This window comes from Heloderma suspectum, chromosome 2 (genome assembly GCF_057233095.1).
Source record: "Heloderma suspectum isolate Gila_16-S chromosome 2, 16-S_ref, whole genome shotgun sequence".
Classification (NCBI taxonomy): domain Eukaryota; kingdom Metazoa; phylum Chordata; class Lepidosauria; order Squamata; family Helodermatidae; genus Heloderma; species Heloderma suspectum.
Genome location: NC_139459.1, coordinates 130,488,504 through 130,514,571, shown reverse-complemented (window position 1 = coordinate 130,514,571; position 26,068 = coordinate 130,488,504). Strand labels below are relative to the sequence as shown.

The 26,068-nt window shown below is 41.5% G+C and overlaps 1 protein-coding gene across 2 annotated transcripts in view; it reads left to right on the top strand.

Annotated features, from left to right (window-relative positions):
* SLC44A1 (solute carrier family 44 member 1) overlaps nt 1-19,568 on the top strand; it is a 103,948-nt gene extending 84,380 nt beyond the window's left edge. Inside the window, exons 12-16 of one of the 2 annotated variants that reach the window (XM_084834779.1) lie at nt 663-746; nt 4,623-4,760; nt 9,784-10,020; nt 11,384-11,464; nt 15,199-19,568. In XM_084834779.1, coding sequence (XP_084690905.1) covers nt 663-746; nt 4,623-4,760; nt 9,784-10,020; nt 11,384-11,464; nt 15,199-15,222 — 564 coding nt within the window. In that variant the 3' untranslated portion in view covers nt 15,223-19,568. Of the gene's footprint in view, nt 1-662; nt 747-4,622; nt 4,761-9,783; nt 10,021-11,383; nt 11,736-15,198 lie in introns of those variants that run through there. The other variant, XM_084834778.1, reaches the window with a different exon arrangement.
* The last annotated feature ends 6,500 nt before the right edge of the window (nt 19,569-26,068 follow it).

Below are 26,068 nucleotides of genomic sequence, written 5' to 3'. Positions count from 1 at the left end.
TATAACCCAGCCCTGATTGGTGCTTCTCCAGAACTTTATCCCGGACTTGTTTTGATAGTTCCTTGGTCTTCATGATGCTGTGTGTTTAGATATGCTCTCCAACAAACTCTGGGGTCTTCCAGAAACAAGTGTATTTAATCTGAGATCATGTGACACTTGAATTGCAGGCAGGTGGATTCCATTCAACTAATTATGTGACTTCTGAAGGCTGTTGGTTGCACCAGAGTTTATTTAGGGGTGTCACAGCAAAGGGGTAAATACTTATGCAATCAAGACTTTTCAGTTTTTTATTTGTAGATCATTTTGTAAAATATGTAGATTTCCCCCCACTTCGACATTATGGACTATTTTGTGTAGATCAGTGATAAGAAATCCTAATTAAATCCATTTTAATTCCAGGTTGTCACACAACAAAATGTGGAAAAGTCGGGGGGGGGGGGAGTGAATACTTATGCAAGGCACTGTTACATTGAGAAAGAAAGCAGTTGGTGACTTGGCCCTGTGTAGTCAACTAGTTACAGGAACCATCAAAGTAAAACTGGGTTCTGAACTCACATTTCTTGCTATTTAAAAAGCACTCTGTGTTCTAGCACTTAATGCAATGTAATGTTTCCCCTTGTTTCTTGAGAATTTCCTTTTTGTTGCTGTTGCTCTCATTTTAGGAAAATGCCTGCTCTCGATGTATTCTGAAAGCCTGCATTTGCTGCCTTTGGTGTCTAGAAAAGTGCCTGACTTACTTAAATCAGGTAAGATTTTAATATTGTTCTGGCATTCTTTTTTAAAGGCTGGAAAGTTTAACCTCAGCCTCTCTTGCAATCAAACTTAAACTAGAGGATGAAGTATTTTCCCTCAGGTTGCCATTTTGTAAGTTAACATTTGAATGCACTTAGGTACTGCAGGCACAAATCCTTTCCTGAATTGAAGGTGCTTTTAAACTCTCAGAGGTTCCTTGGCTGTAAATAAGAACAGTGTTTTGGATGAGAAGCCATTGTGATGCTATTGTGTTTCAGTACTGAGGTAGATTTGTGCAATGATTGAGTATGGGCCATCACGGTGTGTGCTTATTGCAACAGGAATGAAAAGTCTTAGATTTCTTTTCTTTTTTTTTGTATTTAAGCATCATGTATTTTAGAAAGTGAGCATCCATAATTGTTCCTCATTTCCTTGAGGGACACCTACAGTGAATTGCAATGGACTAACTATAATCACACCTATTTTGTAAAGATTTCCTCTGAATGTTATGCTTTAGTTCTACATTTTTCCCCTTTTGCTCTAACTCCTTTGTATTTGTCACTTTTATGAGAGTGATTTTGTGTAATGATCCTGTATATTCCATTTCTCAAATCTATGTTATTCTTGAACCTGTGTTTCTTGGTAAAACACTCTTCTCTCCAGTCATTCATGGCTGTTGGGAAAAACGCTCAAAACCCAATATGTAAAATTATCCTAGACCCTCCAGGAATCTGGAAGGTTACAACTCCTTAGAATGCTACTGCTTTATTTTGTATTAATCCAGTCTTATACAACACTCCTCTTTTGCTAACAAGGTGAAATCTTGTTGTAATGGACCTCTTGAATCAGTTTCCACAGAGCTAATATACACTGGCCTGGTTTGGTCATCAGGATAAAGCATGATTTGTTGTTGGCCTGTGACTCTGGCTTGATAAGCAAGCAATGTCTGTGGTCTGTTGAGTCACTCCCACTTGCGGAAGGAGCCAAGCAGGAGCAATCAGGCAGCATGCAGTGGCTTGCTGCTTGATGTCAGTAAGTCAGGGTTCTCCAGAGCCTTGGCTTATCTTGACATCCGAACTAGCCCTCCGTTCAGATGCCGTGCTAAATGATGGGTTTAGCAAGACATGAAAAAGCTGAGCCCCTCCCAGTCTTGTGTACTCCCTCCCCTCCTCCCCCCGCATGGTACAAAGGAAGAGTTTGAAAGCTCTCACTTTTGCTTTCCCTTAGCCACAGTTTGTTGTGTCATCTCGCTGACAAACTGTAGCTAACATGAGCTATGGTTAATTTCAGACAAGCCAGCTTCAAACTGTGGTTTCTGAAACTGGATTGGTTAAATTAAGCATAGTTAATGTTAGCCACAGTTACTGGTCTGGTGTACTCGGCAAGGAAAACTAGAAGCAAAAGCTTCCAAACTCTTTCTTCCTCCCAGCTGTAAAGGAAGGGGAGGGGGAGGGGGAGTACTTGAGCTTGGAACCTGTGGTCATTTACTTCTCACGAAACCACAATTTAACATGATGTCCAAATGCAGCCAATGCGATCTTAGCATTAACTGAGGAATGCACACACAAATAGCAGGTAGATGACAGTGAACTGTTTAACTGTTTAATATAAGAATTCAGTTAGTTATGTGCAGTGAATCTTCGTTAATTGTCACAGGTTTGGGGTTTGGTTAAAGGCCTTCCACATATTAATGGTTTCTGGATATCTGTCCCATCGGGCAGGTGAAGAGTTTCAAGTATTTTGGCTTGTGTTTTTCCTGTAACACCAGCAGCAGCAATGTAAATCGCTTTGCCAAACATAGCCTAAGGAATTAATCAGTTTTCAAGAGCTAAAGGGATGAATATAATTATTCTAGCCTTAAGGCAAAAACACAAGCACCGCGTGTTTGTATGGCTTTGAGAACTGGGAAGGTAGACAAACTAGTAGTAAAGTAAGTTCAGAATAAATTCCTGAGAGACCACTTAGGTAGCCCTGCCCAATTTATGATACACCAAGTGACCTTTAGTCCACTACCCATATATTGTACCCAGCCAGGTGCTTGACTACCTCCCCCCCCCTGGTTTTTCCAGATGCAGGCAGGGAGCGAAATGAGTGGTTCACTGAGTCACCAGCCCCAGCATGGCTGTTGGGCTGTGTTTGCCTTAAAGGCTTGCAATTTCTTCTCTTAGGACTCCCTGTGAAAGTTAAAGCTGAGGTGGGAGTAGAGATGTAAAATTTCTGAAAATTTTGAAGCCAAAGAAAAAAGTTTTCTTCCTGGTATTTTGGGGAAAAACTGGACATTTTGGGAGAAATTGAAAAATAAGCAATACTTATTTTTAAGTACTCTTTACCAATCGAAAGTCACTTTGTTACTTTAGGACTGCCTTCCCCAACCAGTTGCCCTCCAGATATTTTGGACTTGGAGTGTCCCTTCAGCTTCAGGCAGGATGGCCAGTAGTCAGGAATGCTGGCCATTATAAACACCTGTAGGGCACCAGGTTGAGGAATGCTGTTTTAGGAATGTGAAGTAGCCTTTATGTTCCTAAAGGTATATTATGTATAACTTGGTTTGCTCATAAAGTTATCATTATATCTGAAAAGTTTAAAAAGTGAACTCAGTAAATTTGTAATTCTTGTCTGAAGAAACTATACTTTCAACATTTAATATTCCACGCATGATTAATTTTATGAGCAAACCAAGTTATACATAACATATTTTAGGTCCCTAAGTCTTGTCTGACCAGAGGGAACTTCAGCAAGTAGTACCTGAAACATCTGAATATCCTAGAAGCCAGAAGAAGCAGGAAGAACTAGAGGCAGAGGAAGACAAGTCCAGAAACTTTAAAACTTCATCTGTAGAACAAAACTGTTAAGAATGCACATTTTCTTCCATATTATGATATGGTAACTCTAGTCACATGTTGGGCAACTGAGCATGACTTGGAGCATCCCAAAATGTCTATCAGTAAAAGAGACATTGGATCAGTAATTTTAAAAAGAAATGGAAGAAATAACTATGCTGAGAATTTTACAGAGAAGATTAAAAAATATTTTCCTCACATTCTATTATTTCCAGACATTTTACATCTCTACACTTTCTATAAAAGCCTTCTCATTACATAGTTTTTAGAAATCATTTTGGGCAGAGGAGGGGGGGAGTAAAGGGTTGGTACCAATATATAAATACCTGGTCTTCTAAAAGGAAACATTTCATAATGTAAAGCTCTTCAATTTTTCCAATTTTTCAGAAAAAAACATAAATGGTCCTGGGGGTGGGGGGACCCTGGTTTTTTCCCACATTTTTTTAGGTTTTTTTCCCCAGGCCTTCACATCTCTAGATGGGAGAGCTTTCTGTTCTGAAGCCTACTCCCATTTTTTGGTCTTATTAGCTCAGATTTTTCCATTAACTCGCCAAATGGAAAAACTTAGATTCTCAAAGCTGTGCCGGATAGAGCAGCAATCACTTGAGTGGGATGCTCTGCCATAAACCCCGATTCCGTTGTTCAATACCTCCAAGAATGTGGCTTTTTAGTAAACCGTATTTCCTGTTACATTCTGCCAAATCCCAAATTAAAACAGAGTTTGAGATTTGGAAATTTGGTACGTTTCCCCTTTTCCTGCATGCATATTTACAAATCACTCTGAATAAAGGTGTTTATCTTGACACATTATGGTCAGGTAAACTTAGGAAAGCTTTTCCAGTACCAGTGGTCTTCTAGAGTGTCACTTCTTGTTTTATCCTTTTCAGCCTATTTATCAGATTTCCATAAAATGTCACTGTTTTCTGTGACAGTGACTAAGTGGAGGAATATATTTGTTAAAATTAATGTCTGTGAAAGTCTTAAATTATTGGGGGGCGGGATTGAGTGGAAGACAATCTGACCAATGAAATTATGTCTTTCTTTGCCTAGAATGCATATACAGCCACAGCTATCAACAGCACCAACTTCTGCACCTCAGCAAAGGACGCCTTTGTGATACTAGTGGAGAATGCTTTGCGCGTGGCTGCCATAAACACAGTGGGAGACTTCATGCTCTTTCTAGGAAAGGTAGGACTCAGCTCCAAAATGTTGGGAACTCTCTTCAATTACTTTCTTTCTCTTTACTGCCCCTCAAAGCGGTGCGTATTTTGCAATTTAAAAACAACAGTAATTGCCTGCGTGTAGAGTTCTAATCCTGGACCAATTGTAGGTTCCGAAGACTCTTCAAAGGCAGCCCCACATAAAGTGCATCAAGGTAGTCCCCTCTTGATGTACTCAAGGCATGTGTTCTGTATAAATTATGTCTGACCTATATAAATTATGCAATTTGAGCAAATTTGTATTTTTTTTAAATTCTTTTGTATATTATATTCTGAGGATTTAAAGAAACTAAATTTTCATAATTTATTTTGGTTCTGCTAGTCATGGGGAAAAGCTAAAGCGGCTCAATCTTGGTCCCCAGCTATTGGAAATCTTATTCATCCACCCACTGGCTGGAAGGTTTTACCTGAAAGCCAAGATTCCCGGGAGAATGAATTCTTCATCTGATACCACATTCTGCAGAACTGAGCCATTGCACCTTGCCCTGCTTGCACTCTTATACTTTACTTTCCCCTTTGAAGAGAGCAGAGTCACAGGACGAGTGAGTCTGACCATTTCAATGAATGAAATGAGGGAAATTAGCCAGGATAGTGGAGTGTAAGAATGTAGAAGTTGCCCATCTTGAGGAGTGAAAAGAAGCTGTAATTTTATATATACAATGACTGCTTATGATTAGGACCCCATGCTCAGCATATGCTCTCTTTCTGAAACCCCAGATGGTTCAGTTTTGATCTTAATGTTGGCTACTAGGTAATCAGTGAACAAAGCATGCTTTTATACGTATTTCAAAGCACATTTATTTTCACTGAAATGCTGTACACACTAATCTTCACCGACAAGTCTGTCTAAAGCCACCTCATGGCACTGGGGGTCCCAGTTATGAATTCCTTTCCTTCTGCTCATTGTGCATTAATTCACATTGCAGCCAACTGAACTTCCAAGTAGAGACTTGGTAATCCCACAAATAAACAAATCAATAAGTCGCAGTAGGAGTGAGCAAATAATTAGATTTAATGGCCTTAGGGGGATTGGAGTGCACAGCGAGGTTTGCTTGGAATGGATTTGACATGTACCATGAAGGTCTCCCTTGGTGGCAGGAGGCGGTCACGTTTTTCAGATGGCTGGAAATAACACAATGATAATACATGCTGTAAAGCAGATGCAAAACACTCTCCCTTAATGTCAGCTAAAACACTGCTGCCTCTGCCAAGCCAGATTCAGATTGAATTAGAATGCAAGGATCCATTTTCGAATGCATCTTTCATAAAAAGCAGGATTCACACTTGAAAATGCATTGGAAATCCATTTTTCATGAAACTCATATATTGCTTAGATGTATCTGGTAGAAATGTTGAAATGGCTTTCATTACTTTTCTAAAACATATACTGAGGATAGTTAGAAACTGTGCGGAGAATCAAGGAATGAAATTAACTTTCCTTTTACTAACAGGAGATGAGATTGGGGAATCTGTCTGACTGTAGTATCTCCAGAAAATGATTTAGAGACTGATCCTATGGTCTCTGGGAGAGCATTCCAGAGACCATAGGATATTTTGGAGTCCCTCTTCTAAGGCTATTGACACTCCTACAACCTCAGGAGGGGGACTCTGAGATCTCATTCCCCACCCCTCACCCCCACAGCTGATGGCAAAAGCAAATGCTTCCTGAGGTCACAAAAGCAACTTCAGGGAGGGAGAAAAGGGGGCATTCAGGTGCTTGGGAAAGGGAGGAGAGGCTGAGATCCACAGAATTCTATGGCTTCTCCAGTCCCAGCCCCGCGCCCCAGCAGTACCACTCCTCTAGACAGGCTCAGAGACCCATCTAGAAGAAAAAAATGCATATGAGGATGGAGAGGTGAACATCGCTTCCATCACTCTTTCCACACTGCTGGCAGCAGTCCAGCAGGGCAAAGGATACTTGGAAGCTTCATCGAGCAGAGAGCAATCCAGTAGGATTGTGCCTTTGGAGAATAGCACTGTAGCTACTTTGAGATATTTGACCACCTCTCCCTTGCCAACACACACAAAATAAATGTAAAGTTGCTTTTGGCACCATCCCTATTGTAGAGAAGAGTAGCACAAAAACAACAACAACACGTGCAAGCTGTTTCCAGTTTGAGTAAACAACCTACAAATGCCCCCCATTCGTAGGCTGTAGTGTGATGTCCAAACCAGGACACCCTGGGTTGTTTATAGGCTAAAGAGCCCAGAGTTGACCAGAGCTCACAACTTCCACTTTTTTGGAAAAGTAATGATCTTAATGTGCATTTTGTATAAATGTTATTAAATGTATGGGACAGTATTTCACGCCTATTCTAGAAAGGCAGGGGAGTATAATTGCCTCTGGAGGGAATTTCAATACCTCCTCATTCCCAGTGGTGATCCAAGTACCTATGAAGCTCTTACTACAGCCCTTACTACAGCCCTTAATACCAACATTATCATAGAGCCTAATCATCTGCAAAGAGATTGGCTAGTTCTAGCTCAGAGAAGAGTGTCTGAAGAAATGAATGGCCCCTAAGATTTAGATCTTGGTCATCTAGAGCACCGCATTTTGCTCAAAGTCAACAGTTCTAAGGTTTGAAAACTGCCACTTTTTCTTTGAGGGGCTCTTCTGTCTTCAGCACACGTGTGCGCACACACACACTATTGTACTTTTAAAAGCTGCCTGCTGCAAGATGGCTCATGGTTAGCACTAATGACTAGGAATCATCCATTCTCTGCTTGGAATCAGAGTTGGAATGAAACACGCAGTTCATTTAATCTGAGCCTTTGCCCCTTCACTGACACTCGTGTGCTCTCTTCTTAAAAACTTTATTTGCAAGCAGTTAACTAAGCCCTTTATTCTATTGTTCAACTGTGCTAGTACCCAGTTTCTTGGTATCCAACCTAAATCCTTCCCCCCGCCCCGCCCATAACTTGAAACCTTGCACCTCCTGGCAAGTCCAGAGTGCTAAGTCTTACTCCTAAGTGCTAAGAGCCAGTGTGGTGTAGTGGTTAGAGTGTTGGACCAGGACTCGGGAGATCTGGCTACTAGTCTCCTCTGTCATGAAGCTCACTGGGTGATTTTGGGTCAGTCACTGATTCTCAGCCTAACCTACCTCACAGGGTTGTTGTGAGGATAAAATGGAGGAGGAGGAAGATCATGCAGGATATAAATGCAATAAATAAGTAAGCCTTCCCCAACCTGGTGCCTGGCCATTCTTTCTGGGGATGTTGGGAGTTGTAGTCAAATACATCTGGAGGGCACCAGCTTGGGGAAGGCTATGTTAATACATACTTTTACCTCAGTCCTTCAGAATGTGCTGGGAAAGTCAGAGGTGACCTGCCATGGGCTCTCCTCAGACAATGCAGATGTCTTAAAGGCCTCTTCACGTGTTACATTTTTTTTAGGAGGACAGCTAAAGTGTACATATATATATCATGTATGTATAGAGAACTTTATGGAGAACTGGGATTGGATGTGGCTCCCTAGTGAAATGCTCAATCAGTGGCAAGCCCAGATTTGTTGCTTTGTAGTGTGTAAAATAGGAGAAAATAGGAAGGAACTGTCTTACAGAACTGAAAGACCAAGAGGCTTACTAATTATTTGTATATCTAAGTAGGTACATTTTACTCTTTGACTTTCATGCTAAAATAAACTTTATTATTTATTATTGACATTTATATACTGCCTTATCTACTAAAAGCCATCAACACAGTGTAGAACCATTTAAAACAATAAAACCTTGAAACAAAAACAAAAAACACGAAGAGAATTAAAAACAGTTAAAACATTAACATGGCACATTTTGAAAGGCCAAATTGAAAAGATGAGTCTTTACACCCTTCTTAAGGCCAAGAGATTGGGGGCCAGTCGTAGTTCTTTAGGGAGCACATTCCATAGTTTGGGTGCAACACAGGAGAAAGCCCTTCCACACATGCCTGACAAATGGGCCTCTGTGAGTAATGGTGTCTTCATAAGGGCTTCTCCTGCAGACCTGAATACCCAGATAGGTTCATAGCAAGAAACTCAGTGCCTTAGATAGCCAGGTCCTAAGCTGTTTAGGGCTTTGAAAGTTAAAACCAACACTTTGAATTGCGCCCGAAAAGCAACTGGCAACCAGTGCAGATCTTTTAAGACAGGTGTGATATGGTCCCAATACTGTGTATGGGTTAGCTGCCTAGCTGCCTTATTTTGCAACAGTTGACGCTTCTGGACATTCTTAAGAGGTAGCCCCACATAGAGCGTATTGCTATACTCTAAACATGATGTAACCAAGACTGTTGCCAAGTCAGACCAATTCAGGAACGGTCACAGCTGGCATACCAAATGTAATTGTGCAAATGCACTCCTTGGCACCGCCACTGCCTGAAGATCCAGGACAGTGTAGGATCAAGGAAGCACTCCCAAGATACGGACCTGATCCTTCAGGGGAAGCCCAGCCCCTTCCAGAACAAGTTCAGTCCCAGTCCCTGAGTGAGGTTTTCGACTGACCAACAACACTTCCATCATGTCTGGGTTTAACTTCAGCTTGTTCACCCCCATTCAGCCCATTATTGAACCCAGGCAATGTCCAAGGCTTTCAGTTGTTTCCTTGGTGTTAGGTGATAACATCTGCACAGGGTCCAGGGCTGGAAACAAGAGACTGCTTTGTGGTCTTTGTTAGTGTGATGACAAATTCAGTCAATTCCACCTGTAGGCAGTAAAAGGTGAATACATCAAATTGGTTTAAAAGTCTTACCTTACTGAATTAGGGTGCAATCCTATGCATGTTTAGACAGGAAAAAAAGTCCTACAGCTCCTAGCATTCCCCATCCAACCATGCTGGCTGGGGAATGCTGGGAGTTGTAGGACCTTTTTCTGTCTAAACATGCATAGGATTGCATCCTTAATGCCTGAAGTAGAGACTTGGCAGCATTTAACAGTATCTGGTCAACTGAAACCTGGCGGTGAGGTGGCCTTTGGCAGTCAGTCCTGCAATCCTGCATTTGCTCTCTCTACACTCTAGGTCCTAATACTGTGCAGCACAGGCTTGGCAGGAATCATGCTGCTGAACTACCAACGGGACTATACTGTGTGGGTGCTGCCACTCATCATTGTCTGCCTGTTTGCATTCTTGGTTGCCCACTGCTTCCTGTCTATTTATGAAATGGTAGTGGATGTCCTTTTCTTATGTTTTGCCATTGACACGAAGTATAATGATGGCAGCCCTGGGAAGGAGTTCTACATGGATAAAGTTCTTATGGTAAGTTCCTCTTCATTTCGGTACTGATGCAGTCTCTAAACATGAGGAACCATGAGCTATACCAACATTAGTGCTGTGATTGTTAAATTTGTTTAAGGACCACTATTCTGATTTTCTTGATAGTTTGTTGTTTGGGGTGGCGTGGGCACCACATTTTCTTACCTTACAGCCAGCGTGTAGGAATATGTTTGAAAACTTTCAGATTAAAGCTCAGCTTTGTTCTCTTCATGGCAAAAAGAACTGTACAATCAACTAGTGGTTTCTCTGACAGTTCCACACCGCTGCTGCTTGCACTATTGAAGACGCAACCACCTTTTCAGATTCAATTTTAAAATGTAAACTTTTCAAAGTTTTGTTTAATTTAAAACATTAAATTCTCAAAGTGATGTAGCCTCTCCAGCATGAGGTGGAAATTCAAAGAAATCCTTGACTTTTTCATTATTGTCCTCTGTTTTCATTGTGGTTTTGAAGTCTTTCTGAGACAGCATTAGATTGCTGGTCTCTGGACCACAATTCATTTGATCACTGCCTTAGAGGGTCTTAGCTGTTTGATCCTGGTTCCAGTTGTATTTTGCAAACCATATTTTGCTGGTTTGGATAGAGTGGTAAACAATGGTTTTACATGAACTAGGAAGCAACTAATTCAGAACCATTGTGGCATGGTGGTTAGAATATTGAATTAGGAGGAAGGACAACCAGGTTCGAATCTCCGCTCTGCCGTGAAGCTCCTAGGTGGTCTTGGGCAAGTCACTATTAACTTAACTTACAGGGTTCTTGTGAGGAGAACATTAGGAAGAACATTTGTATTCTGCCTAGAAGTTCCTTGGAGGAAGAGTGGGACAAAAATGTAAGACATAAAACCAATAATTAAGCAGAGCGCACAAGAGAAGTGGGTGAGGTGCACAAGTTCAGGGTTTGTTGCTATAAATAACATCAGATGATGGTTTGTTATTACATGGGAACCAGCCCATTATCTTGTAATCCTTACAATAATCCTGCAGGATAGATGTCAGGGGTCCACTGGCAATATTGCCCCAATGCAGCCAGAGGAGGAGAGTGCTTAGTGAGCACATCCGCAGTTTGTTCTTGCCCAGGCAAACCAGGCCAGCACTGGGAGGAGGCCACAAGAGCAGGAAGGTAGTGGGGAGCGGCTCCGTTGCTCAGGCAACAGGGATGCGTCTTCCCCTGCCTGGAAGACCATGTCTTGTGAGATGGGGTGGAGCAGCTGTCAGACCTGCTGGCACTTCTTTGAAAACATGGCAGACAAAAGCCAAGGTGGAAGTCTCCCTGTGCTACTACTCAGCTCCATTGTAGACTGTGGTGTAATGCTATAATGGAGAACCTTTTCCTAACTGTCTTTCAGGAATTTGTGGAGAACAGCAGAAAAGCAATGAAAGAAGCTGGCAGGGGAGGTGGACCTGAAGGCAGGGAGCTCAAACCAATGGTAGGTCCAAGGGAAGAGGTGTCTGCTCTCTTCCAAGAGTTTCACTTGTACTTCCTGTCCCTTTCTATTTTCACTGACTATGCTTCCTCAGGAGAAGTCTTTGTCATTTGTGTCACTCAGGATGTTCTGCTTTTTCTGTTTGTGAGCTTGCCTTTCACCTGGATGGCAGAGTTTTTGTCACAGCTGAGACCATCTCCCATAAAAGTAAGCTGAAAGGAACTGTATCTTCATTCTTCTACTGTGTTTCTGTAACCATCAGAGCGCAACTGAATTCTCTCAGAAGGGATGTTACTAGTACTCTCAATGTCCTAGGGGCAATATATGTGCAGGAAAAAAATCCTTGCCTTGAAGGACTTAAAGTATCAGTCATAAAATAATATATGTCCTTTCTGTGCTGTCTTTTCTGTTTCTGAGCTGTATCAAACTTGTCCATGGGCTTGACATAATATTTACTATCCTGTTGTTGGACAGTGTAGCCCTACGCAGAGTAGCTAATAGGTTTCTAGAAGACTGTGAGTCACTTGACCTCTCCACCCAAAGATGATGAATATGAGTCTTTGCCAGCACATTAGTAATCTCCACTCTATGTGGCTGCAATTGAGTACCTGATGTATCTAGTAGGAGAATTCAGAGGTGACTGGGAATGACTCTAGCTACTTCGCTCCCCTAGTTATTTCTGTCCACATAAACTAGTTCACTTCAGCCTGATGTTGAGCCCTTTTTACTCATGTTAAAGCTTCCACACTTCACCCCATCACCAAGGAAATGGATACAGTTACTCCTTTCAACCTGCTAAAGTAACATTGCTCCCACTTCTGCTTGTTACTCCTCTTCCCCTGCCCTCCCCCACACACTTCTGCTCTTTGTCATTCCCCCCTCTGTGTTTTAAGATTGTGCCTAATGGACAAACATGTAATTTGGGTTTCCTCAGTTTCAGACACTTCCTTGTTTTATTTTAAAATGCAATAGTTTGTTTTTAATAAAGCATCAAATTCCTCGGGACAAGAAAAGGCCAGGAACCAGTAAAAGAAAATCTTATTACTATACTTCATGGTGATGCTGAATGTGTACATGCTCTTTTTTCCCTCTGGTTGTAACACTTGGGGCTGGTTCTTATGGTACATTGGGGCAAATTTTTGCAGTTACATAAATTGACCTGGCATGAGTAAAATATACAGATATGCTAGTAGCTCACAAAGTTAGCTGCTGCAACTTTCATAATCTTTGGTGATGAAGTGAGAACAGGAAGTGACTTTGTGGTTCGTGGAAATCCTGTTAAGGAACAGAGGAAGCTGGAAAGAGTAGGTCATACACTGCACATTTTCCACTGGGGAAGCTGTTCCTTTCTCACTTAATAGTTCTGAATATGTTTACAGTGGTAGTATAAGTAGAAACAAGGCTTATGGAGAGTTTCCTGGACAATTTAAAAAACAACAACAAGAGAAGTTCACATTCATCTCTTGTTGATGGTAGCATCAAATGATTATTTGCGTGTGCAGATAAGCCACTGGATATGGGGGGGGATACTCTTTTTTCACCAGTGCTCCAATTGTGTGGCACCTTTTGTGATAGCCCCCTTAGCTACTGATTTTAAACTAACCACGACTCCTTGTTACATCCTAACTCAAACTAACTGTGGTTTATTATCATGGCTTGTTCACTAGCCATAATTTAAAATAACCACAGTTCCCCAAGTTTAGACATAACGGGGAACTGTGGTTAGTTTAAAATGAGAGGTGGATGCTTCCGATCTCCTCATCATAGCCAAACGAGAGGAGGAAAAGCATGTGCATCTGAAGCTCATGCATGCTTATTCACCATAATGCTAAACCATAGTTTACTGTAACATCTGAACCAGCTCATTGTGTAATCTCGTCCAGTCTTCATGTAATGAAAATAGTTAAAATAGAAGATATTTGAAGAAGAAAGGGATAAATTAGGTCGGATTTAATTCCCCCCCCCCTAGTAAAACACAGGGTTTTAGTGTGTGTGTGTGTGTGTGTGTGTGTGTGTGTGTGTTAAAAACAGCCTAATAAATATCACACCAGCCCTCTGAGGAAACACTTGTTGTAGGTGTTGGCATGTATATCCAACAGTTATCACACAATGACGCATCAGAATTTACCCCATAATGATTGAAAATGTATGATTTTTATAACTAACACTGTACCAGACAGGCAGATTTTGCATGGCACTTGGACAATTATAGCCATGCAGTCAGGCCTATGTACTTGATTAATGTGTTGTTGGCAGTAGATTACTACTGACCTGCTTCCAATGTGGTTACATACCTACTGTAGCAAGTGTTATGTAGTAGACTGAGTGTGGGACTTGAACCAGGGCATTCTCTTCAAATATTACTAACTCAGTCATGAAGCTTAATGGGTGGCTGAACTGATCTCACGGGGTACTGAGGATAAAAAGGGATAAATCCCATGTAAGCCACCTTGAACTCCTTGAAGGAAAGCAGTATACAAATGTGAAATAATTTATTACGCTTTATCACTTGAAAAACAGTCTGTATGTCCACCCAACATGGACATTCAGGAATTTGTGAGAGCCCTTTGCATTTGAAAAATGAAGTGGTTTGTTTTGTTCGTTCTGGAGAGAAAGTGATCCAAATGTTCAACCAGGCAGGCACCACAGAAACTGATTTCTTCAACTTTCCCATATACTACGGTGGTAAACCATTTTAATGTTATCATTCCAAAAGATCTTAAAATCATAAAGTTGTCAACTAAGTTTCTATTCACTAAGAACACTGAGAATATTTGTAGACCACCACATTGATTAACAGTAGATACTTTAAATTTTGAGAAGGATCCAAAGAACTGTGCAACTATTTCCATGCCCCCAAGGGGTCTTTGAGTCTTTTGACCAGCACTTTTGAAGACCACTTTAGAAATTCTCTGCATCCAGAGGGGCTTCCCAAAACTGTTTGAGATCTAGCACAGGAGCTTTCTGTTTTAAAGAAGAAACATTTTAAAATCCCACTGCCGTGCCTACAATAGTGCTATGGACCCTGGATGTTGATGTGGCATTGCTGAAGTAGAAGCATGTATATGAATGCTCTAATTTCTGAAATGTGGTTTTCCTAATATTTTTAAAGGGGGCTTTTCAGAATTGGTTTTAGTATTTTATTATCAAAATACAACAGAAGATGAAACAAACAAACAAACATAATAAAATACATAATAATTACACACCACAGCACAGGTTACTGATACAACTGATAAAGATATTGGGTTGGATCCAGGCTACCCATGCAATTCCCCTACTGGAGAAAGGGGAGAGTTGATTTTCACTGATTCCTCCTTCCCCTCCAGAACAACATGGGAGGAGGGAAGGGGGAATTGACAAAAAAAATCCCTCTCACTCCCTGTTCCCCTTCAGCAGACCCTCTCCTCGATCTCAATCACTTCTGTGAATGGAGCTAACACTTTATTTATGGAAGGGCAAGTTTGGATCCAAGGGCAACCATTTATATTTAAACTATGCCATCGCCAAGACATACGTAGGCATATTCTCTTTAGGATATTCTTGGTTCCAAAAACCCACATATTTCCCCCAGGCTTGACCAAATTTAAGTACTGCCTTACCTTTGCCTGGTCTAACAGATATGCAGATACCTTTACAAAACTGTTGTGTGCTTGTAATGTTGACTTTCGGCCTATATAAACATCAGTTTCTTTTTGACCATTTTCTAATTTTACGTATGACTTCTTGTTTTCTAGGCCTCTGGAGCAAGTTCATCTTGAAGCTAGTCAGCCATTATGGAAACCATTGACATTCCAAAACAATATTTATCTTATCTATCTAACTCTCTCTCTATATCTCTATATATTATTTAAAAAGCAGCCAAAATCAGAGAAAAGGAACAGGGATTTAATACTTTTTTAATGATTATTTTTGTGAAACATGTACTCTTTTCATACGGGTGGCTTTTACAAGCAACTTTTATCATTGTTCCATTTAAAAATATAATCATTGTGGTTTGTGGCAATGTTATGATTGTAATCCGATTGAGATATTTCATAATTTGGAGGAGGATTCCACAATACTTAAAAAGAATCATGCAAGATTGCAGATTTGGAATAACATAAGTGGGTCAAGTAATTTCCCCTCATGGTTATTTTTAATGAGCATAACTCTTTAAAATTCAATGGATAATGACTGTTCTGGGGGGACAAATCCTTCATAGATTTTTTTTTAGACTGGAATGAATAATACATTAATCGTGTTGGATTTTGCTTGCTCTTTTGCAATGGGATGCTAATAGGATCCAGTAAGTTCAACATATCCAGTTTTCTCTCATTAACACATTAGACAATTTATATCTAACACATTAAAAAAAAAACCTAACCAACTCCTCAGGTATTTAGATATGGAGACAGCCCCTGAATCTGTGAAGGACAAACTAAAGGCATATGAGGGAGGATGAGTTTTATATGCAACTTTTGTCCTGTGTTATTTTATTTTTCCCCTTAAGTTTAATACCGTCCTTTGCACATCGTTGTTCCTTTGAACTACGCAAATTCTTTAAATGAGCAGTTTAGTAATAGGCTTCTAAAGCTCAGCCTTTGATATGCTCCATCATCCATCCATGACTACATGGAAAGATGCTGGGAATAAAGAGAGAAACTGTACAACTATACAAAACAAATTAAGTACTGTAAGTCATTTGTGTTTTTCTTTACTGTTGACACCATTTCTTGGTTATGTTTTCATTATATGTTTGGGAATTAGTGGAGTACAGTGGGAAAGAGCAGATAAACATCTTTTTGAAATGTCACTGCCTTAGTATCTAACGTAGTTCTTGGGGCAGTCATGCTAATGGTATCTGAGAGCCACATGAATACTTTAGAAACTTCCAGAAAGCCTCTGTGCAGTCATGCTAATGGTATCTGAGAGCCACATGAATACTTTAGAAACTTCCAGAAAGCAATATGTGTGTCCTTTCCTATCTTCCCACACTTGTAGATGAAACTATGTAAAGAGAGGATCAACCTTTCTCAATTGTTATAGCAGCGAAATAGATGTTATGGTGGCACAACCTGTGCACTAAAACATGCCAGATGCCTATAAAGTAGGAGGATGGAGGCATGTGTAGCACGTCATGGGCACGTGGAAGGAAGTTGATGAACTCTTCCTGCTCCCCTGTGCTGAAACTGCCTGACCCCAGCAGTTTTCCTCCTAATCTTGGACCTCATCAGGAGAAAAAGGCTGGAAGAAAAAGCACAGGTGGGATAAGGGTTCAGTGACCTCCCCTGCCCATCCATGCTGCACTTTAAATTCACCCCTCATCCCTCCACTTCATAGGGGTTTGGCACAACCCCCATTCTAATGCACTGGCCTGCTGCTCTTGTGTCTAGTTTGCCCCATAGTATAGTGAACATGTGGAAATCTCTCTTGAATCTCTTCATTCAAAGAATTGAGGACCTTCAGGATATTGTCATATTAACTGAAGGTTCTGGAAAGCATTTCTTTCTATTTTGGTTTTGCAATAACAGAAGGTTTTGATCATGTCATAAGATGAGGCGTGCTGGATCAGACCAATGGACTATCTAATCCAAGATCTTGCTCACACAGTGGCCAACCAGCTGCCTGTGGGAAGCCCACAAGTAAGACAGGAGTGCAAGAGCACCTTCCCACTCGTGTTCCCCCTGCAATCGGTATACAGAGATATGCTGCCTCTGCTACTGGAGGTAGCATAGAGGCATCAGGACCTGCAGCCATGGATAGCCTCCTTCTCCATGAATTTGTCTAATCCCCTTTTAAAGCCATCCGAGTTGGTGGCCATCACTATATCATGTGGTAGTGAATTCCATTGTTTATGTGATGCAAATATGCGGAGGCATCCAATGCTTCATAAGAGATTTCAACAATTGATCTTTAATGGATAACTTCATTTGTATGGCATATATGGATTGATTTTGAAAGATTTCCATAAGTGGATTCTCTTGGTGTTGGAGAGATTTTATTCCCTGATTTCCTCATGAGACCGCCTTCTTTTGAGCTCTGGGAGAATTTCCATTCTTCACAATGGAGTCAGGCGGGACAGTTTTTGTCTGCAACCTTTCAATTTCAGGGTGTACTAAATTTTGTACTCCTGATTTGCTTTCAAGGTTTGATCTGGTACCTGCCATTCGTTAAAGGGTCAAATCATTCTACATCAGCTCTCCAGGTATTTGAGATGCTTTGAGAGATAGTTGTTTACGTAGTGAAACTTTCTGTTATAAGTCCAAGTCCCAGTGAACAGTGCAGGGTGAATTGAAAATGCTTGGTGCTTCCTTTACATGGCTTCCCTAAACAACAGATGAATTAGTAAGATTGCTCCTGGAATGTATCACTTTAAACTGCATGTGTATGTGGGGAGGTGGAGTTGTATGTTTGAACACTTACTCCAGTGCACACCAAAAAAGCCCTGCATAGAGAAAGCTAGCATGTCAGGTAGAAGGGTGGGCTGGAACCCTTCTTCCTGACATCTAGTTTTCCATGTGCTAAGTGTTCTTTGTATAGGAAAGCATTAACCCAGGCTATCCCTACCTCGCAGTCTGGAGAAGCATGGTTCAGGAACGGTTTTAGCCATCTCACCTGCTGTTTGTGTAGACCAGGCCTTCAGTGTGGCAGAAGCACAATTGATCCTTGCTTTCCAGAAGGTTCCGAAGTTTGACAGGGCTCAATCCCCATTAATGTGAATGGTCAGAGGCCTCTTGAAGAACTTCATTACTGGTCAGTAGCTTTCATTTATCTGGTAACAAGAACTTGTCCATATTTTGTGTGTTAAATTCGGTTCTTCATTCCTGAAACTTATTACACAATGAATGCTGATATTCCATTGTTTGGCTTATTGTAATGGTAAATGCTTACAGTGTAATTGCAGAGAATAATTTCATGATCTGTTTATGCTATATATTCCTTTTTGTTACAATTTTTTTAAAAGAACTATTTTTGTTAATGTAAAGTTAAATATTTCAGAGCAGAATTTTTAAACTTTATTGCACTAAATGCAAACGTGGAGAGAGAGAAAAGTAATGCCTCAACGGTTGGATCACTCCTTAAAAGAATCTTTTTGAAAAAGAGAGCTATTGTTCTAGATAAGCTTAGCTAAATGGTTGCAAGAATGGGTGCGGAAAACCCAGTAAAGTTGAATGGCCACCAATGTTTTTATAAATGGCTGCTTTGATTCTGTGCTTCCTTTCAAAGGATCAGAAAGCTTTTAAAATGGCTGCTGAAAGAAACATAGCATTCTGTAATTAATTGGTGGTCTTTGCTGTGTAACTAAATGCTTCAGTTTCATTTTTATAAATCATCTGACATCGTAATCTTTTCAAACTAATTGCAATAAAATTCAGGACAGTTAAAAAGAAGAAGAATCCTTTCTCTGTCAGTCACAGAAACCAATCATGGAAGTACATTTTAAGACTAGCAAACTAGATTAGCCTCTGTTCCTGCTAACATGTTGACCCAACCTGCTTAAGTTTACTAACATGAATAATACTATGAAACTTCAGTAGGTCCATTGACATGAATCAAGGTTTGAATGCATGTGTGTTAGCAGGAACCAAGGTATTAGTCTAGGCTTAAACTAGAGCACTGCTTTAAGTCTCTTTTAATGTATATATTACATATTACTGTAAGGATATTTAGGAGGAGAATTAAGAGGAGCCTTAATTTGTGGGAGGAAGTGCAATGACTCTGTCATGGCACTGGACTTTGGACACAGTTTGCTTAAGTCACTGGGGTTTGGCAACAACAATGAAAGACACCTGGGCTCAGCAGGTTGAAAACCACAGAAGCTGGATTCCAAAGCAAGGGAAATGGCAGGTCACTTAGGTGGCTTCTCTGAGGTTATCAGAAATCATCACTCAAGATGGGAGGCTTGGATTTGACTCACCTTTGACATCATCAAAACTCCTGCTTTGCCAGGTTCCACAGGCCTGTGTTCCCTGCTTGCTGGAAGCCCTGGGAAGAGAGATGCTTTTTGGTTTGAACTTGCAACTAGAATTGTAATCAGAAACAAAAATTTTGTATTTTTGTATACCTTGATTGTGCAGCATTTTTATATACAGGTCTTGTTTTACAAATAAATTTGGTTTCTTAACATGGTGTTTAAAATGTTTTATGGCTGTTGCTTCCCTTAGGCAGCTGTGATCTTGAAAATGAAATTGTATGCAAATTATAGTGTACACAGACACTATGCCCACGTTTTCATCCTCATGCTGATACTCTGCTGGAGCCCTGGATGACTCTCAAAGACTCTGCTGAACAAAGACGTGCCACCTGACTGGTTAGAATACTTGGCCAAGTATTAATTTATCAGGACAGTGACCAATAGAATTACGGTAATTTCAAGAGAGACTATCTTTTAGAAGACTCCCAGAAGCATTACAGAGCACAGTGCTCCTAATGTTTTAAATCTACAGTCTTTAATAAATCCTAACATGACAGTGCAAACCCCAGGATGCTGGGAGTTGTAGGACTTTTTTTCTGTCTAAACAGGCATAGAATTGCATCCTTAAAGCACTGAAAGGAATCATATAACTGCACATACCAATTGCAAGTTTTATCTTCCTCTAAAATGCTTTAATTTTCAAACATTACCACCATCTATGTCGAAAATCAGCCCCTGGCCCAGCACTGATCCGTTCGAGTTTTATACATTTTATGTACATTTTATCCGAAACTTCCAGTGCTTAAATATGTACATTCATTTTCTTGATTTTCACGCCAATAAGCAAATTTCAGAGGTATCTCTATGCAGCTTTACTCAGTTTGATGGGGGGGGGATATCTCTCTTTACATATCATTTTTAAACATGCCGCATAATAGTATAATATTTGAATATTCAAACCCCCATTTCTATATATATTTTTAATGGTTACTTGGTTCTTTAGATCGTATAAATCTTTTTAGCTGCTTGTCTTAAGTAGATCTGCTTTAAATCAGCTCTGTGTCTCTGTTACAACTTACCTTAATGTTTTAAGGTAAGTGCCTCTCACTTAACAACAGAAAGCTTGCCTACCTTCCCAAGGTCTCAATGGATAGTATCCAGTGTTAGTCCTACATAGAGTAAACCTGTTGAAATGAATTAGATTTAAATTAGTCAGAACTAATGTAAATCCCATTCACGCAATTGGTCTACTCTATGTAGGACTAACACTGGATACTACCCAATATCTCTGTGGGTTTTCTACGGGACAAACAGTGGCCCCTGGAAAAATGGCAGATGGGGACTAAAAGCTCATTCCTCTATGTGGGTTCCTTAGAGTAAGGGGATGAGCTTTTGTCTCCCGCCCCCAGTTTTCCAGGTGGCAGCTCTTCAAAGGCATAGAGAAATGTCAACATTGCTTTTCTGGGGTTTGCTTTGAACAATGGAGCTCTCTCTGGTGGTTGAAGGCCTAGTAAATTCTGGCCCATGAGAAGAAAATGTAGACCACTTGATAGCCTGTTATGACCAATTTCTGGTCATTTTACAGATAAAATCAGTCATATCTGTGCCAACTAGAATGTCATGATTGATACAAATCCAGCGTATATAACCTTGGCCTCTGCTTGTCCAGCTATAATGAATACTTAATTTATACAGCCCTAAGATGTGGACAGGATCCTTGGAGAACTGAGACCTGCCACATCTGTGCTGAACTCTTGCCCTTCCTGATTTATAAAAGCAGCTGGGGTGGGGGAACTGGCCAAGTGGGTATGAGTAGTAGTGAATGCCTCTTTATGACAAGGTGTGATTCCATCTTGTCTAAAAGAGTGGTGGTTAGACCTTTGTAAAACAAAAAACTCCCTGAGCCCGACCGTATTGGATAATTTCCAGCCAGTCTTCAATATTCCATCCTTGGACAAGGTGCAGAAGTGTGTGGTGGTGTCTCAGCTCCAGGGGTTTCTGGATGAGGCAGGTTATCTACATCGGGTAGGCAATGTTTTGGGGCCATGGCCACATTTGGCAATTTGAGAAATTGTCCTGAGCACCACCACAAAATGGCTGCCATGGCAGATGTGGCAAACGACAAGAAATCTGCCCCAAAGTCTGAATACAAGTCTGAATACAAGGCAGAGGTGGGGGCTGAGCCCCAACACACTAAACAACTCATTTGAATCCACAGTTTCACTACCAATGGAAACCTATTTTATAGCGATCCTAGCTGCTGGTAAGAAAATGTGTTACTGGAAAAGTGGAAAGGATAGAGCACCTTGGCAGGCATCAAGAAAGGTGTCAAAGGGCACATCGGTGCTCATGGGTGCCACATTGCCTACTCCTGATCTAAATCCATTTCAATTTTCTTCAGAGTTGGTTATGGGGAAAAGATTACTTTGGTTGCCTTGACAGACAATCTTTGTTGGGAACTGGACAGGGAACGCATGACCTATTGGTTCTGCTAGACTTGTTGGTGGCTTTGGATACCATTGACCATGATATCCTTCTGAGGCATCTGTCTGAGATGGGACTGGAAGGCACTGTTATATGGTGGCTCTGGTCCTTCTTGGGAGGGCTATTTCAGAAGATGATGCTGGGGAACTCCTGTTGGATGCCCTCGTCATTGGCCTGTTGTGTCCCTAAGGGTTTCTTCTTGTCTTCTGTTCTCAAGGTTCCACTTATGACCTGGACCCCTTCAGCAACCCCTTAAGGATCCCTTGCCTCCTTAAGAGTCCCACCTTCCTGCTTTTAAACTTCTCAGTAATGTGGGGTGACTGACACTCTAGACACAGGATTTAACCACAACAGTTTTCTGGTAAATTTAAAGCAAACAACCTACAACTAAAGGCATTTACACAATAGAACTGAGTGGTACAAAAAGGCAATAAAAGAACATAAACGTTGCAAAACGCAAGTTTCCTTACCCCAGTTGTCCTTAGACTTTTCTAGGCTGCTTCTTCCTGCTCACGCTTCAGACTCTGCTCTCACTTCAGGCTCTAGCTGTCTCTGCCCTTACTCTCGCTCTCTTTATATACCCTCCTCCCTCAAAACCAAAAGTACTGCTTCAAACCTGAACAAATGAAACTTAACTGGAGAAATGAAGCTATTCCTCTTAAGGTTACCCCCTCCCAACAGAAAACTCCAGGCCTCTAAGCCTGACCCTTTTCCCTTTGCCTCTGTAGTCCTCAAACCTTCACACCCATACTATTTAAAATACAGATTAAACCACTGGGAGAGATTGTCTGAGGTTTTGGGGTTTGGTATTGCCAGTATGCTAATGACACCCAACTCTCCATCTAAATCCAAGGCAGTTCTGATTCTAAATCAGTATCTGATGTCAGTAATGGACAGGTTGATGGTGACTAAACTGAATTTTAATCCAGCCAAGACAGAGGTGCTCCTGGTTAGCTGAAAAGCAGATGAAAGAGTAGCATTTCAACCTGTTCTGAAGACTCAGGTTTGTAGTTTGGGTGTACTCCTGGATTCAGCCCTGGATTTGGATGCCCAGATTTCAGCAGTGGTCAGGAGTGTGTTTCTCCAACAAAAGCCTGCCCAGGTTTTAAGATCTTCTGGGAGGCTCTTAGTCCCGCTACCATCAGGAGCACATTTGGGGGAGACATGGGTGTGGGCCTTTTTAGTTCAGGCTTGAACTCCCTATCCTACCAGGGGAGACTAGGTTGGCTCCCTTTCTCCTATCCTTCTGCCATCAGGTAAAGATGTTTTCATTCAGGCAGGCCTAATGGGAGGTTGGATGCGATTTTTCTTTTATTGTAATGTTTTTAATGTCTTTGTTTTTATATTATGTTTTAATTAATCTTTTAATCTTAATTTCATTATTGTTAGTTTCCTTTAACACCATTTTTGGTGAAAAGGCAGGATATAAATTTAATAAATAAAAATAAGCAACTGCCCAAACTGGTTCAGCAATGAGTGGAGCAATTTACTGATTTGGGGGGTTCATTTTCAAGCCAATTGGAAAAGCTCTTTCCTATCTTTCCATCAGGTAAGTGGTCTGCTGGACCATCCTGTCATCTCTTCCATTGTGGGTACACGCCTTTTGACACTCCCCAGCAGTACAATTAACTGGAGCAAGTCAAGCAGACCTGTTTCCTGCTCCCTTCGTTTACGACTCCAGACCCCTAAAACAATTTCACATAAAGCGGGTTAATTTTATCTGGGAGTCTTGCATAAAGGCCAGGCCATAATCCACTTAATTATGGATAGTTGTCATTGACCAGTCAAGCACCCAGGTCTCCTGCATATGGAGTCACATGCTGTGGAACCAACTACTCCTAAATGAGTTTATTTCAACTGTCCAATGTCATTTTAAGGCGATGCTGAGGCACAAAGCATTCTGACGTATAATACAATTACCGTTCGGGGCCAGGGAAGAGAGGGTGTTTTTATAAGCAACATTAAGAATGCCCTTCAGGCTGAAATGTGTCCCATGCAGATGTATGGGTTAGAAAATAGAAGAGAGCCATTTTTCAACTGAACAAAATGCCTTCTATGGCAGATGGCTTATGCCCCAGAGCAAGGTCCCATTAATTGCAGGGACCTGGAGCATTTATGCACCAACAGACATTTCATTTCATTTCTGTACTGCCCAATAGCCAAAGCTCTCTGGGGATTCACAGAAATCATAAAATGTAATATAAAACACCTTAACATACAAAATGTAAAAGCAATTTAGAACAGCTAAAAAACAGTTACCTGATAAAACAACTGACACTAAAATCCCAACATATGCTGTCAACTGCCTTGGAATAGAGGACAGTCCTAACCTGGTGCCATAAGGATGGCAATGTTGGTGCCAAGTAGACCTCAGTGGAGAGATCATTCCACAGTTGGGGGGCTACCACTGAGAAGGCCCTCTCCCTTGGGCCACAGATGTTGACTGTAGTGTACAAGTAGGTTCATACTGGTATGGAGTCCATCAGGCATGTAGCCCCGAGCCGTGTAAGGATTTATAGGTCAAAACCAGCACCTTGAATCAGGCTCAGAAATGTACAGACAGCCAGTGAAAGCGGGCCAGAATTGGTGTTATATGCTCAGACCTCCTGGTCCCTTCTATCAATCTGGCCACCACAGTTTGCACAAATTGCAACTTCTGAATCGTCTTCCTAGGCAGCCCCAAGTAGAGCATATTGGAGTAATCCAATGGAGGTTACCAGAGCATAGGCTACTAAAGCCAAATTATCCTTGTCCTGATTGGGCATAGCTAGCGGAAGGCACTCTGTGCCACTGAGGCCACCTGAGCCTCATGTGTCAATAACAGCTCCAGGAGAAACCCCAAGTTATGAACCTTCTCTTTTAGGGGGAGTGCAGTCCAATCCAGAACAGATTGAACACCCTCCATATGGTCAGAAGAGCCACCCACCAACAGCATCTCAGTCTTGTCTGGATTGACTTTCAGTCCTCATCTGGTCCACTGTCACAGCAAGGTACTGATTTAGCACATCCACAGCCTCGCCTGATGAAGATGAAAAGGAGAAACAGCTGCATGTCATCAGCATACTGATGACAATGCACTCCAACGTTCTGGATGACCCCACACTGCAGTTTCATGTAGATTTAAATAGCATGGGACCAAATCAATCCCTGCAGAACCACATACAGGAGGCTCTGTATACAGGAGGTTCCACATACAGGAGGTTCTTGGCAGATAACCGCATTATCTGCCAAGCACCACCTTCTGGAGCCGACCATCCAAGTAGGAGCAAAACCACTGTAATGCAGTACCCCCCACTCCCAACTCGGTACCTCCCACTCCCAATCACCCTAGAAGGATACCATGGTTGATGATATCGAAAGCCCCTGAGAGATCAAGGAGAATCAACAAGGTCACACTCACCTGTCTCTCTCCCTACATGGGTCATTATACATTTCTGTGCCATCATTTCCATGCCAAAATCTAGCCTGACCCCAACTGAAATGGATCCAGATAATTGGTCTTATCCAAGAGCTGCTGGAGCTGGTTGGCAACCACCCACTCAAGGACCTTACCCAGGAAAGGAACATTTTCCACCAGGCTAAAGTTCTTAAGGTCTTCAATGTCCAGGGAGAATTTCTTCACGAGTGGTCTCACCACCACTTCTTTCAGGCAGCTCAGGACTACTCCCTCTTGCAAGGAGGCATTTTAACATGTCCCTGGCCCAGCCAGCTGTTCCCGCACTGCCAGTTTTTATAAACCAAGAGTGGGCAAGAATCCGATATGGAAGTGGTTGCTCGAGCATGTCCACCCACCTTGTCAGTGTCCTCAAGCTGTACCAACTGAAACTCATCCAACAAAACTGGACAAGACTGTGGTCTGGATATTTTACCTGATTCATCTGCTATAACTGGAGTCTAAGTCTTGGCGGATGCATGAGATTATATCTTGGAAGAGCCTTGCCAACATATCACAGTGGGCCTCTGATGGCTCCACAGTGTCCTTAGGGCGAGCATGTAATAAGCCACGGAAAATCTCACCATAGTGGGGAACACTGACCTATGTGCCTGCTCAGTCTGCTCCCCAGGTGCTAACTGTTGATGGGCAGCTTGCTCTCCCTTCTTATGGTTCTTTATCTTTAAACCAGACTTGGTCTAGACAGCCATTTAAATAGAGGTCCATCTGTTGGAATAGCAATGGCAGGAGATCATCCCCCTCCCCTCAAATCTGCAAGCTAAGAATGCATTTG